Source organism: Drosophila mojavensis, unplaced genomic scaffold, assembly GCF_018153725.1.
Source record: "Drosophila mojavensis isolate 15081-1352.22 unplaced genomic scaffold, ASM1815372v1 contig_72, whole genome shotgun sequence".
Lineage (NCBI taxonomy): Eukaryota > Metazoa > Arthropoda > Insecta > Diptera > Drosophilidae > Drosophila > Drosophila mojavensis.
The window spans coordinates 3,203,873-3,217,440 of record NW_025318897.1 but is presented as its reverse complement, the minus strand read 5'-3'; the positions used below and the strand labels follow the sequence as shown (position 1 = coordinate 3,217,440).

Here is a 13,568-nt window from a genome sequence, read left to right as displayed (position 1 = left end):
CATAGTGTATTGTAAGAAGTAAAACCAAGTATTTTTCAAAGTTAGTTTAATAATATTATTAATTAATTATATAACACATTTAAGTAAAAAAGTGGAGTTATTTTAATGTAAATGAAAATTTTTGAAACAATTATTTCTTTTGTTAAAGCAGAGTGCTGCGCCACATTTTTCGCACATTATCTGTGAAAAACCAGTTCAGTTTGGATATTTGCATCTGTTTCTGTTATCAGTCCACGTTGCCCAATGCCCAACCTGATCTTGACGCACCATTTGATTTGATACGTGTTGAGTTGGACCACTCTGCTTTTTTTTCTGCAATTCATTTTCAACAGAATAACTTCGCTTTCCAGTTTTAGATTTTGTGTCTACTTTTCTCAAAACTTCAGCGATGTCTAGCCGAAACTCTGATAAGCTTAAAAGTTTTTTTGTCGATGCATTTTCTTTTTGCACTCGTTTATAAAACAACCAAGCGTTGCTGACTGTCAAGTCCAGCAGGTGATTAAAAAACCCGGACTTGCCAACGTCTGCTCCTTTTATTTTTTATAATTTTTGTTTAGTTCATCTATTATTGGCCTGATTTTGAATAACCGATCATGACAGAAGTGTGACAATGGCAGGGCATTGTCATTGTTGTTAAAGTGAATGTGACGCCTAATCATCTCAAATGTTTTTTGCGACATAATATTCTGTATCGCTGGCACTCCAATTATTGTTGACCAATATTGAGTAATTATTGGAAGACGCGAAATTGACATGCATAATTTTATTCCAACAAACTGTCGGATATCTAAGGACGTAAAATTGAAATTTGCGTTAAGGTCTTTTTGCCGAATATAAAGATTTGTTTCGATTGTAATTTCATAGATAGTTCCATTAGTTCCGGATGCAACATAGTACTCCCGAGAAACTGCAGTTGATTTTCTTTCAAAATTAAACTGCGTTGTCTCCATAGCAACTTTCTTTTCAGATCAGGGTCATTACTGGTAACATTTGGTTCAGAATCATTCATGAGGTTTGAGTTTGAAACGTCTAAGGCATTACTCGGTGGATTTTGGTCATCGATGTCATCTTCATCTGTACTTCTTGCTTCTTTCTCATCTGGATAAAAATCGCTATCCTCATCAGCAGAAAAGTCAAGTTCATCCTCGCTATCTAAACTGTTGAAATAATTTTCAACCTGTGAAGGTGTTAAACCTTTTCTTGTCATATTTCCTGCGTAAGAAGTGCTATTTGTATATATGTAGTCTCAAAAAACACATACAACAGACCCAAGACAAGTTCTATGACACATAACAACATATAACCATATGTATAAACACATAAAAACATATAATATAAACAGAAATACTCTATGTTGCATATATACAACAAAATAAATTCTGCACAATATAACTTCGAATAGTTGTTTGATGTATATCTGCAACATACCGATTTTTCGAATCTACACACAATACACAACATGAAAACTTGATAACCCACGCATTTGAAACATATTTACCTTTGTTTTTCTTAAGTTTTTCGTAAAGAAATATCTATATTTTTAATCTTATCACCCCACACAACATTTGCTTCTCACAAAATTGGTGGGAAAGTGAACATATGTTTTTCAAAACATCTAGAAGAGTGCCCAAAGCAAATAATATATAAAATGCGTATGTTTCAGATGTACAACCAAAAGCAAAATTCGATTTTTTCGATTTGCATTGCGAAAAAATACATTTTAAAGGGTATGTTGCAGATATGCAACACGGCCATATAAAGGGTTAAGCACCTGATTTCATGTCAATGATTGTGGTTTTGCCTATCAGAATGCATTTTTAAAGAAATGTAATACCTGATTAAACTCAGTGGGCAAAATGGGATGCGATTTTCGATCCCTAGCACCCGTTCATATATGTACATACATATACAGGTGTATGCAAGTAAAATAACTTAGTCAGCTTTAGATAGTCAGCTATTTAAATAAAAGCGCCTCTTCAATTAAAACCCAAAATCGTTCACACCATTAAAAGTTGAGGTAGGCACACGCCAATGTTCATCTCCCAAACATACAAACAAAGATATACAGACCCGCACATGTAAAGGCACAGAGGCATACAAATGTTTCCACAAGTTATATCCCATAATTGTGAGCAGCGCTTCCCATGCTGGGATTTAAAATTGCTATAGGCAGCAAGAGCTTCGCACACAGGCATACAAATGCTCATAGTACATATAGCATACTGTAAGTGTGTGTGTGCATGCTCGTCGCGAAAACATTTTCATTATGCGCACCAACGCTTTCATACCCTTCCCACAAATAATAACGAAAACGCATGGCAAACGGTTTGAAAAGTTCGGTATACTCTTCACACAGAAGTTAAGGCATGGGTTCTCGCTGCGAAGAAATTTCAATTTTTGTGAGCGCTGCTTGTGCTCACATGCATACATACATATACATATTTGAGAGAGCAGAGAGCATCGTGAGAGAGAGAGAGCAAGGGAAACATTCAGCGCAGAGGGATCTTTTGTTCAACAATCGACCATCTCGGTCGAGCGCATGATTCATGCGGCATGAAGCGAAATGATTGTGCTTTCGTATTTTTTCGTAGCCCGAACCCAAAAAGTGAGGAGCCGAGCAAATACGAAGTGTCTGGGAGATAACTCCCGAAAAAAAGTGTGCAAAACGCTTTACACTACTTGTCCGGTCTATGTGTTCTCTGGTTAGTGATATGATGTAGCATAAAATGATAAAAATACGGGTTTTAAGTAAATAAAAATAAGGTTTATATTTAAGTCCATGTACATGTGCATGAGAATCAATATTTACATATGTACATATGTATATGTACGTGTACATGTCAATGTTATGTACGTAGAAGCATGTTGGATACATGTTGGCCAATTCGACGTTAAAATGCCTGTAAAAACTTTAAAAATGCATCAATCTGATGAAATTTTGAAATTAGATTCATTTGATATACATACATGTTTAAAAAAGGTGGTAAAATCATTTGTTTCACATTTTAATTCTAAATTCAATTTTTTCAGATGGATACATAAAAAGAGCTATTTCAGACAGATTCACGCATTTTTTTTAATTTATTATATATTTAAATATTGACTGTGTTATAATTTGTTACAGACTACATAAAGTACATATTAACAACTTTGTTATGCTTTCTTGATATGTACACATTTATTTATTACTTTGGATTGATTATTGACACTGCTTATATCGAATTCTGGAAATATTATGCCAATCTCTCGCAGCGCCGAAACTGTGCTATCTGATCCATGACAGGCATTGCGAGTGTCTGATAGACCGTAAAGCGCCCGTATGCAGTTGGGATCGGTATACACCGCTTTAAACACTTTGGTGGGGCCCATAAGCTGACGCCATTTTTGTATACATGACTCAGATTGTAGTATAAAAGCGGAGCAGAAACCGCTAAAACGAAAATCTGTAAAAATATATTGATTTCAATGGAATTACTATACCTTTGCATGAAACTAGTTAAACGATAATAAAAAAATTTGTCTTTGTGTTCCACGTAAAAACACTCTGATAGCTCCTTAGTAACACGCAAATCCTTAGCTGCTAAGATATTAAAATTGCTTTCCATTTGGGCTTTTAGCTGGTGTACCGCATATGTGTTACGTACAATATGCGGTTTCAATAGTGCCAAAGTAATTTCCATGTTATACATTTAAAGCAACTGGTTAGTCTACTTTTTCGACAATATAATTAAAAAAATATATTCGAAGGAAACAGAGTTCTAACTACTTAGTTTGTACGATTTAAACTTCGTTACTTTGCAGCGCATAAATTGTAAGCAACTTAATTACACTTTTGACTTGAGCTTTCGATATCATTATCGATATATCCAATATTATCTTTTTGCGTTTTTATCGATTGTCATTAACACTAGAAGAATAATATCAGTACCACCACTAACCATACAACTTATTTATACTAGTGATGTAAAGTTGAATGAAAGCATCGATGTCGATGTCCATCAATGTTTTCAAAATCAAGCATCGATGTTGGATTAATACATCGGATTGAATATTCGATGCATCGATGTATTTTTTTTTTTCATATTTTTACTTATTTACTGGTGCTCTCATGGTATTTTTATTATTTAAAAATAAAACAAAACTTAAAAGTATTCAACATTATTTAACAAAAATAAAAATAAACAAGTAAGAAAGCTCTAGTCGAGAAGCCCGACTACGAGATCCCCTGAACCCTTGGAGTAATAGCTATTTCAATAATTTTTCGCGTCCTTCAGCTTACACAAGAAACACGCACACACACACACACACGCACGCACAGGCATACATATATACATACACACACATACACACACACACACATACACATAAACATTTACACACACATACACACACACAAGCATAAACACGCATGGGCTGCAGTGTGCGCTTACTATGAGAACTCAATTGATTGATAACTTTTTTTGTGGACATACGATCATGAAACTTTCAGATTATGATTATAACATGGATATGCATGTATTCGCCAAAGCACAAGTCTCTAGTATTTGAAATACGCCTTTTACAAAAGTGATGGTGAGGGGGTGAATATAGGGGCGGAGGGTAAATTTTAACAAAAATCTAAATTATATAAATTGCATATAAGCATACATTAAAAATTTGGAGACTAGCAATAATGGTGTAGAAGATACGGTGTTTTATCGATAAAAAAAAAAGATCGGGATGAGTTATCGATTTTTAATGATAGACTCGATATCCGCGCTGTCATTACGAACATTTTTAAAAAAATTTGAAGTCTCTAGCTCTTATATCTTCGGAAATCGACGCGTTCAAACATACGGACAGACGGACAGGGCCAAATAAACTCAGCTCGTCGCCCTGATCAAGAATATATATACTTTGTGGGGTCTGCCACGCTTCCTTCTGCCTGTTACATACATTTCAACAAAACCATTATACCCTGATTTCCCATTGAAAATGGGTTCAGGTTATAAAAATACAAATGAGCTTTCATAGCAGTACTTTGCATAAGATCTAACTTTCAAATTTTTAACATAGGAGAGATATCTTATGCTTTCATAGCAGTCTTATACATTTCAAAAAATTATACTGAATTACATACTATTTTATAAGGAGCAGAAGATACAATCAACAGAAAAAATGTCATTGCAATTTTGAATAAATTAGGGTAGGTACTTTTCACCCTTTCAAAAAGAAAAAGGTTGCGATGTTTTGCAAAACATCGATGCATCATTAAACATCGGTATCAGCGAAAACATCGGTAAACATTTGTAATAAATCATCGATGCTGGATGCATCGATGCTTATTTCATCACTAATTTATACACAAATTTTGTTGCGCGAAAATCTAGTACTGGAGAAACATTGATGTTTGATGTAGTGAAAAAAAATCATTGTTCGATTATTTAATCATATGATTTATTTTAGGTGCTTTAAAGATTAATTGCATTTAATCGCGGAAAAATGGAAAAAAAATCGATTAATCTAATGATTTTTTTGAATGCGTTTAATTTATTTTTTTATGAACTCCTTTTAGAAGCAACAATAGCAACAAGAACAGTAAAGAATATAAATGTTTATTTATTTAAAATTGAGTTAAGAAATAGTAGTTGTGAAAGGTGCTCTGTTGTTAACCTGTTCCTTTTTTGGGTTAATGTGGCACCCACCATGGAAAAAAGACGTTGGGATGGTACCGAAGTGCCTATTAAAAAACAATACCGACAAGCTATAACATATAGCCACTAACCAGAGAACACATAGACTAGACAACTAGTGGAAAGCTTTTTGCAACGCTTTTTTGAGGCTTCAGAACCCCTGACAACTTATAAGCGCGCCTCTTCCGGTCAAACCCAAAATCGTTCGCACAATTCTAAGTTGTCGTAGGCACACGTCAATGCTCATGTCGCATGCATATACTTATAAACATACACACACGCACATACATATAAAGGCACTGAGCTGCTTCTACAATGATAACCCCATCATTTGTGAGCATCGCGGCCCCTGCGTACACACAATCAAACATATTTATGTAAGTGTGAGCACTTCACAAGATCGACCAAATGCAAATGCTAGGATTTCAAATTACTATAGCCAGCAAGGGCTTTGCACACAGGCATACAAATGCTCATAGTACATGTAGCATACTGTACGTGTGTGTGTGCATGCTCGTCGCGAAAACATTTTCATTATGCGCACCAACGCTTTCATACTCTTCCCACAAATAATAACGCAAACGCATGGCAAACGGCTTGAAGAGTTTGGAATACACTTCACTCAGAAGGGAAGGCATGGGTTCTTGCTGCGAAGAAATTTCAATTTTCGTGAGCTGCTGCTTGTGCTCACATGCATACATACATATACACATTCGAGAGAGCAGAGAGCATCGAGAGAGAGAGAGAGCAAGGGAACATTGAGCATAGAGGGATCTTTTGTTCAAAAGTTGACCATCTCGGTCGAGCGCATGAAGCGAAATGATTGTGCGTTCGTATTTTTTCGTAGCTCGAGCCTAAAAGTAAGGAGCCGAGCGAGTCCAAAGCTGTCAGGGGTTCTGAAGCCTCAAAAAAAGCGTGCAAAAAGCTTTCCACTAGTTGTCTAGTCTATGTGTTCTCTGGTTAGTGATATAGCTTAGGGTATACAGGACGCATCTCCTCCCAGGCGTTGACGACATTACGCTTCAATTCAAAAACAGGAGCATTTAAAAAAAGACTGTGCTCGTCTTGAATTTGAAAATGGTTACCGTCTTTCCTACTGGTTTTGTGGGCCAGTGCCTTGCGGTGGGTCCATAAATCGAACTCAACTTCGCGAGTAGATGAGCCGTCACTAGTGCTTCCTAAACTTTCATTTATATCTGAAAGCTCCGCCATTTCTTGTCGTATTCGCTTCATAACTTAACTATTTGTTGGTGCCATAATTACGCTTCGCTTTCCAACTTTTGCGCGCCAATGTTGCTTATAGCGATGCGTTTTTTTGAGCAAATCATCGATTGTCTCGATTATTCAAAACCCATTTTGCGATACAATTAAATCGTGAATTGAAACAAAATAATCGATAAATGTGTATCAAATGATTAATCGTGCCATCACTAGTTTGATGACATCGATGTTTTTTAATCAAAAACAAACATCGGAAAATTTTTTTTTATACCCTGAACCCATTTTCAATGGGAAATCAGGGTATAATGGTTTTGTTGAAATGTATGTAACAGGGAGAAGGAGGCGTGGCAGACCCCACAAAGTATATATATTCTTGATCAGGGTGACGAGCTGAGTTGATTTGGCCCTGTCCGTCTGTCTGTCCGTCTGTCCGTCTGTCCGTATGTATGAACGCGTCGATTTCAGAAGATATAAGAGCTAGAGACTTCAAATTTTTTTTAAAATGTCCGTAATTACAGCGCGCATATCAAGTTTATCATTAAAAATCGATAACTCATCTCGATCTTTTTTTATCGATAAAAAACCTTATCGAAACCCAGTTATAAAATTATATCTTCTACACCTTTATTGCTAGAGTCTCCAAATTTTTAATGTATGCTTATATGCAATTTATACAATTTCGGTTTTTGTTAAAATTTACCCCCACCTCTAAATTCACCCCCTCACCCTCACTTTTGTAAAAAGCGTATTTCAAATACTAGAGACTTGTGCTTTGGCAATTACATGCATATTCATGTTATAATCATAATCTAAAAGTTTCATGAAGATCGTACGTCCATAAAAAAAGTTATTAAACAATTAAGTTCTCATAGTAAGCGCACACTGCAGCCCATGCGTGTTTATGCGTGGTTGCTTGTATGTGTATGTGTGTGTGTGTATGCGTTTGTGTCTGTATGCGTGTGTGTGTGTATGTGTGTCTGTATGCGTGTGTGTGTATGTATACCTGTGTGTGCGTACGTGCGTGTGTGTGTGTGTGTGTGCGTGTTGCTTGTGTAAGCTGAAAGTCGCGAAAAAGTATTGAAATATCTATTGCTCCAAGGGTTCAGGGGATCTCGTAGTCGAGCAGTCTCGACTAGAGCTTTCTTACTTGTTTATATATGTATTTAATGTTTATATTCTTAACAAAATTAAATTATATATATATTCGATTGAAATTCATTCCTCATTTCATAAATTTAACTTAACAAGTAAGAAATCTCTAGTCGAGACTGCTCGACTACGAGATCCCCTGAACCCTTGGAGAAATAGCTATTTCAATAATTTTTCGCGTCCTTCAGCTTACACAAGAAATACGCACACACACACACACGCACGCACGCACACAAGGCATACATACACACACACACGCATACAAACACAAACGCATACACACACACATACACACACATACACAAACACATACACACACAAGCACCCACGCATAAACACGCATGGGCGCAGTGCGCGCTTACTATGAGCATTTAATTGTTTAATAACATTTTGTTGTGGGCATACGATCTTCATGAAACTTTCAGATTATGATTATAACATGGATATGCATTGCCAAAGCACAAGCCTCTAGTATTTGAAATACGCCTTTTACAAAAGTGATGGTGAGGGGGTGAATATAGGGGCGGAGGGTAAATTTTAACAAAAACCGAAACTGTATAAATTGCATATAAGCATACATTAAAAATTTGGAGCTTCTAGCAATAAAGGTGTAGAAGATATAATTTTATAACTGGTTTTCGATAAGGTTTTTTTTACCGATAAAAAAAGATCGGGATGAGTTATCGATTTTTAATGATAAACTCGATATCCGCGCTGTAATTAACACAATGAGGACTAAAAAGAGGGCCCTCGCAGTCTGCTGGACACTTCTTTTTTAGTACATTCAATTGTTTTTTGGGTTTGGGTATGTTATCCCAACTTAGTTGATGGGATCCGTACAGTATCTTATGCAGTTCAGCCTAAGTTTTTTTATTCGATGTAAGACTCCACTGCGTCTAGTTTTTCTTTCATTTTTCATAATTCTTAAAGATTTGTATATCTAATTATCGTTATATGTTTAAAAATGAGATTGTTTTATATATAGAGATATTTTTGTAAAAATTCTTTCCATTCAATTTTATATCTTATACTAGCTGGCCCGGCAAACGTTGCATTGCCCTATTCATCATTTCTAGGTAAAAAATTGTTGAAAGCTATGTTGTTCAGGTTGGGATACACTCTGATTAATTTATTAATCGGATTTTCATTCAAGCACCTTGTGGTAAACGACATTCTTCGTTTTTTGGTCAGGTGCAAGAACAAATAATACGGATGGTTTGCCAACACGTGAGTATGCCACGTACAATTGACCATGAGAAAAACACGCATTTTCTAGATTGAGGCCACAAATAGTCAAAGATTGGCCCTGTGATTTGTTGATCGTAAAAATTGTATTTTAGAACCCCTAATAGGTTTACGACTCTCACAGCTACTCTCTGCTAAATCAAGAGTGATAACTTTTTGTGTATAAAAAAAGCAAACAGAATGAAATGTATATAAAGTTAAAATGAAAACAATGATTGATTTTAATGGATTAATCATTTTGATATTAAAGTGATATCCATCGTCTCCTTGCCAAAACATCAGCGGGTATTGTAAAGCGTCATATGAACGGTGCGTTTCAGATATTCTTTGTAGTTGCCCAGTACTGCGTCGTGTAAGCACAATATCGCGTGCTTCCAAGCTTTCACCAACAATCAGGATTGCGACTTCATCGATTGTTGGAGCATTAAATGTGCGTTCATGTGTTCCAGCTGGTGTTTTATCTGCTCTGATTACTACTTTATAGTCATCCCTTGGCATGCGCTCTACAGCAGTCTTGAACAGCTTGACCAATGCATGATGTTCGTGAAGCATTTGCTGCAAATTTTGGAGAATTGCTGTTTTCATAGCTGTGTTGATTTCTTGACGCCGGTCAAGTTGTTCTTCCATATTGCCCATGAAGTATATTTGCAAGAATTTGTGCTGTGCATCTTCAATAGGTTGCAATGATCCAATGCGATGGCAAATCTGGCCTTGAATCTTTAAATTCACAGCCATAGTTATAGTTAGATTTACAAACACTTTTTACAGAAATCTAGCAAACTACATCATTCCAAATTTTTTTTTTTTTTTTACAATCATAGAAAATAAAAATTTTAACGTAAATTACCTTAAATGTCGGATTATATCCGTCTCCAATAATTTCCGCCCCAAAAGAAGTCATTTGGAAACAGGCATTGTATTTTTGAGTGTTCGCTAGAAAATGTCGTGATTCTAGTGTTTCGCCATAAAGCAGGGAACGCAATGGCTCTGGTGGCGGGACCACTAATGGCAATGTCACTTTACCACTAAGGCAGCACAAACCGGGCGTTTCACCAGCAAACTTCAATGCGCCACAATGCTGGCAAACAACGTCCATTGGACCAATGCAAACTAAACGATTCAAGCTGTAGTCAATGGTGCAATCATATCGAAAGGCTGCTCGATTCAAACAAATCCTTGAACCATTTCTTATTGCCGTTTCACGGGCTGCCTCTCTTTGAGAAGCACGAATTAAGGCCCTTCTTTGCTGGGTACTAACGCGGCGCTCTTCTCGGGCGATTTCTCGTTCTTCGTCAGATAATTGACTCGCGATATTCCGATGCCTAATTGCATTATGGGTCCGCCGGGAAAGATTAGATCTTCTAGGACGCGGCATTTTTATCAATAGTAACACTGAATATGTCCTCGCACAAAACCACATAAAACAATCGAGAAATATAAATACCAATAATTTACACAAATTTATGTTTGAGACAAACAAATACCTGAACTTTCGAGATATTTAGCTTTTGTACGCACGCGTATTATTTTTATCAAATGTGTTTTTTTTATGAATAGTCAGGTTCGCCTGAGGCTGTGCCGTAGACTGACTGACTACATTTGCTTATTTACTTCTATACTATTGTATAATATGAGAGCAGGACCGAAAACTGTCACTGTTATCAAGCCTACTAGTATAAATGGAAATTTGAATCTTTAGGGAAAAAAACGCGTTTTTCAAGTATTCGTAAAATTTTTTCAGTATTTTTAAGATCTACTATCCTACTCGTGGCGGAGACAAATCCAACAAATCAACAAGTAAGAAAGCTCTAGTCGAGACTGCTCGACTAGGAGATACCCTGAACCCTCTAAGCTGATATTCTAATCAGTCTGCACTTCTTTTCAAAACATACACACGCACGTATTAGAACGCGCCTGCTAACTGCGCAGTAAGCAGCGACTGCGCTTGGGCTGCGTTGCAGTGTGGGCAATATTATAAGAATTTATTTGTTGAATAATTTAATTTCTAGACGTACAATCTTAATAAAACTTTCAGAGCGTAATCATATGGTAAAAATGTGTGCACATTCTAAAGCACAAGTCTCTAGTATTTGAAATACGCTTTTTACAAAAGTGAGGGTGAGGGGGTGAATTTAGGGGTGGGGGGTAAATTTTAACAAAAACCGAAATTGTATAAATTGCATATAGGCATACATTAAAAATTTGGAGACTCTAGCAATAAAGGTGTAGAAGATATAATTTTATAACTGGTTTTCGATAAGGTTTTTTATCGATAAAAAAAAGATCGGGATGAGTTATCGATTTTTAATGATAAACTTGATATGCGCGCTGTAATTACGAACATTTTAAAAAAATTTTGAAGTCTCTAGCTCTTATATCTTCTGAAATCGACGCGTTCATACATACGGACAGACGGACAGACGGACAGACGGACGGACGGACAGACGGACAGACGGACAGACAGACGGACAGGGCCAAATCAACTCAGCTCGTCGCCCTGATCAAGAATATATATACTTTGTGGGGTCTGCCACGCCTCCTTCTGCCTGTTACATACATTTCAACAAAACCATTATACCCTGATTTCCCATTGAAAATGGGTTCAGGGTATAAAAACCATGAAAATTGGTACAGCACATATCAAGTTATAAGTCTCGGTACACTTTTACACAACTCTGTTTTATATATATATATATATATATATATATATATAGATATAGATATAGATATATAGATATAGATATAGATATAGATATAGATATAGATATAGATATAGATATAGATATAGATATAGATATAGATATAGATATAGATATAGATATAGATATAGATATAGATATAGATATAGATATAGATATAGATATAGATATAGATATAGATATAGATATAGATATAGATATAGATATAGATATAGATATAGATATAGATATAGATATAGATATAGATATAGATATAGATATAGATATAGATATAGATATAGATATAGATATAGATATAGATATAGATATAGATATAGATATAGATATAGATATATAGATGTAATGAGCAAATATAATTGCATCGCGTTTGTAATTATTTGTAATATTTTTGTTTGTTAGTTATTTTCTCATACCTAATCGACCAACGCAGTGGTCTTCCTGGCTATAATAATATTAAGTTGTGTGCTCCTTGTATCACTGTCGGTTCCATCCTCTGTTGGTTTTCGGTGTGCGCCCTAAGTAGCGCTGTCGATTTCCGGGGCCAGCTTGGCGCGCTGGGTGTGGCCGGTGCAGGTTTCGCACAGGCTTTTTTTTTTGTTATTCTGGTTTGTTGTTGCTGTTGCTGCTGTCGCTGTTGTTGTTGTTATTGCTGCAGTTTCTGTTGCTTTTGCTGCCGCTGTTGCTGCTATTGTTGTTTTTGCTGTTGTTGTTGTTATTGCTGCAGTTGCTGCTACTTTTCAGTCGCTGTTGCTTGACGACATGGGACAGACGCTTAGCGTGGGCCTCCATACCCACAGAGTTGAGAATTTTCTTTAGATCTTCATTGGCGGGGCCATCTTGTCCGCCTCGAACAGCCAAAAGGTATGCAGCCATGTAAAATGCACAAAAGTGACACTTGTCACGGTGGCCATGTAAACAACGTTTTTAATTGAAAGGCATGTACTCTTTGGTTTGAGTTCTGGACAGCGAATGCTCTCCGTATTTTAGTCAATAAATGTATTAGCCTAAAATACATAAAGTCTACATAAAGAATTCTGTCGCTAAAAGTAGCGTATAGTAAACGATATTGTAAAAAATATCCCAAAAACTCTGTCCAATCTCTGCTTTATTTTACCACTAACCAGAGAACACATAGACTAGACATCTAGAACAAATTTTTTCAACGACGAAAATATGCGTTGAAGAGACTAGGCAACTTCGTATTTGCTCGGCTCAGCCTCTTGAGGCTCGAGCAGTGAAAATATTGCACGACAGAGTCAGTGCGCTGCAAGCGCTCAAACGAAATGGTGCCATTCTTACATATATGAAGCACGGCTATGCGCTATTTGTCTTACTCTCTCTCTCTCACTCTATCTCTCTCTATGGTCTCTCAACTCAGCAGCGCAAAAAAAATTGAATTTTGCTCGCGACGATCCCAGCTTTTTACTTTTGAGTGAAGGATATACCTAAATCATAAAAGCGTTTATCACGCTCATGCAAACAAAATGTAAGCGTTTCGATGGTTATTCGTGGGAAGGGTATGAAAGCGTTGATGCGCATAAAGAATATGATTTCGCGACGGGCAAGCACACACACACTTGCA

At 36.3% G+C, this 13,568-nt stretch overlaps 1 protein-coding gene across 1 annotated transcript; it reads right to left on the bottom strand.

Annotated features, from left to right (window-relative positions):
• Positions 1-3,051: 3,051 nt before the first annotated feature.
• Positions 3,052-3,865, bottom strand: LOC6585869 (nucleoside diphosphate kinase 6). The gene is made up of 2 exons (XM_002011457.4): positions 3,481-3,865; positions 3,052-3,430 (listed from the first exon to the last, which is right to left on the bottom strand). The coding sequence occupies exons 1-2, from the start codon at positions 3,687-3,689 to the stop codon at positions 3,154-3,156; spliced, it is 486 nt and encodes a 161-aa protein (XP_002011493.2). The 5' UTR covers positions 3,690-3,865; the 3' UTR covers positions 3,052-3,153.
• Positions 3,866-13,568: the final 9,703 nt, after the last annotated feature.

Coding starts and splice junctions, on each gene's coding strand:
- LOC6585869 (XM_002011457.4), bottom strand. CDS start 3,689: ATGTATAACATGGAAATTACTTTGGCACTATTGAAACCGCATATTGTA. Junction 3,431..3,480: donor TTAACTAGTTTCATGCAAAG/GTATAGTAATTC, acceptor TTTTCGTTTTAG/CGGTTTCTGCTCCGCTTTTA.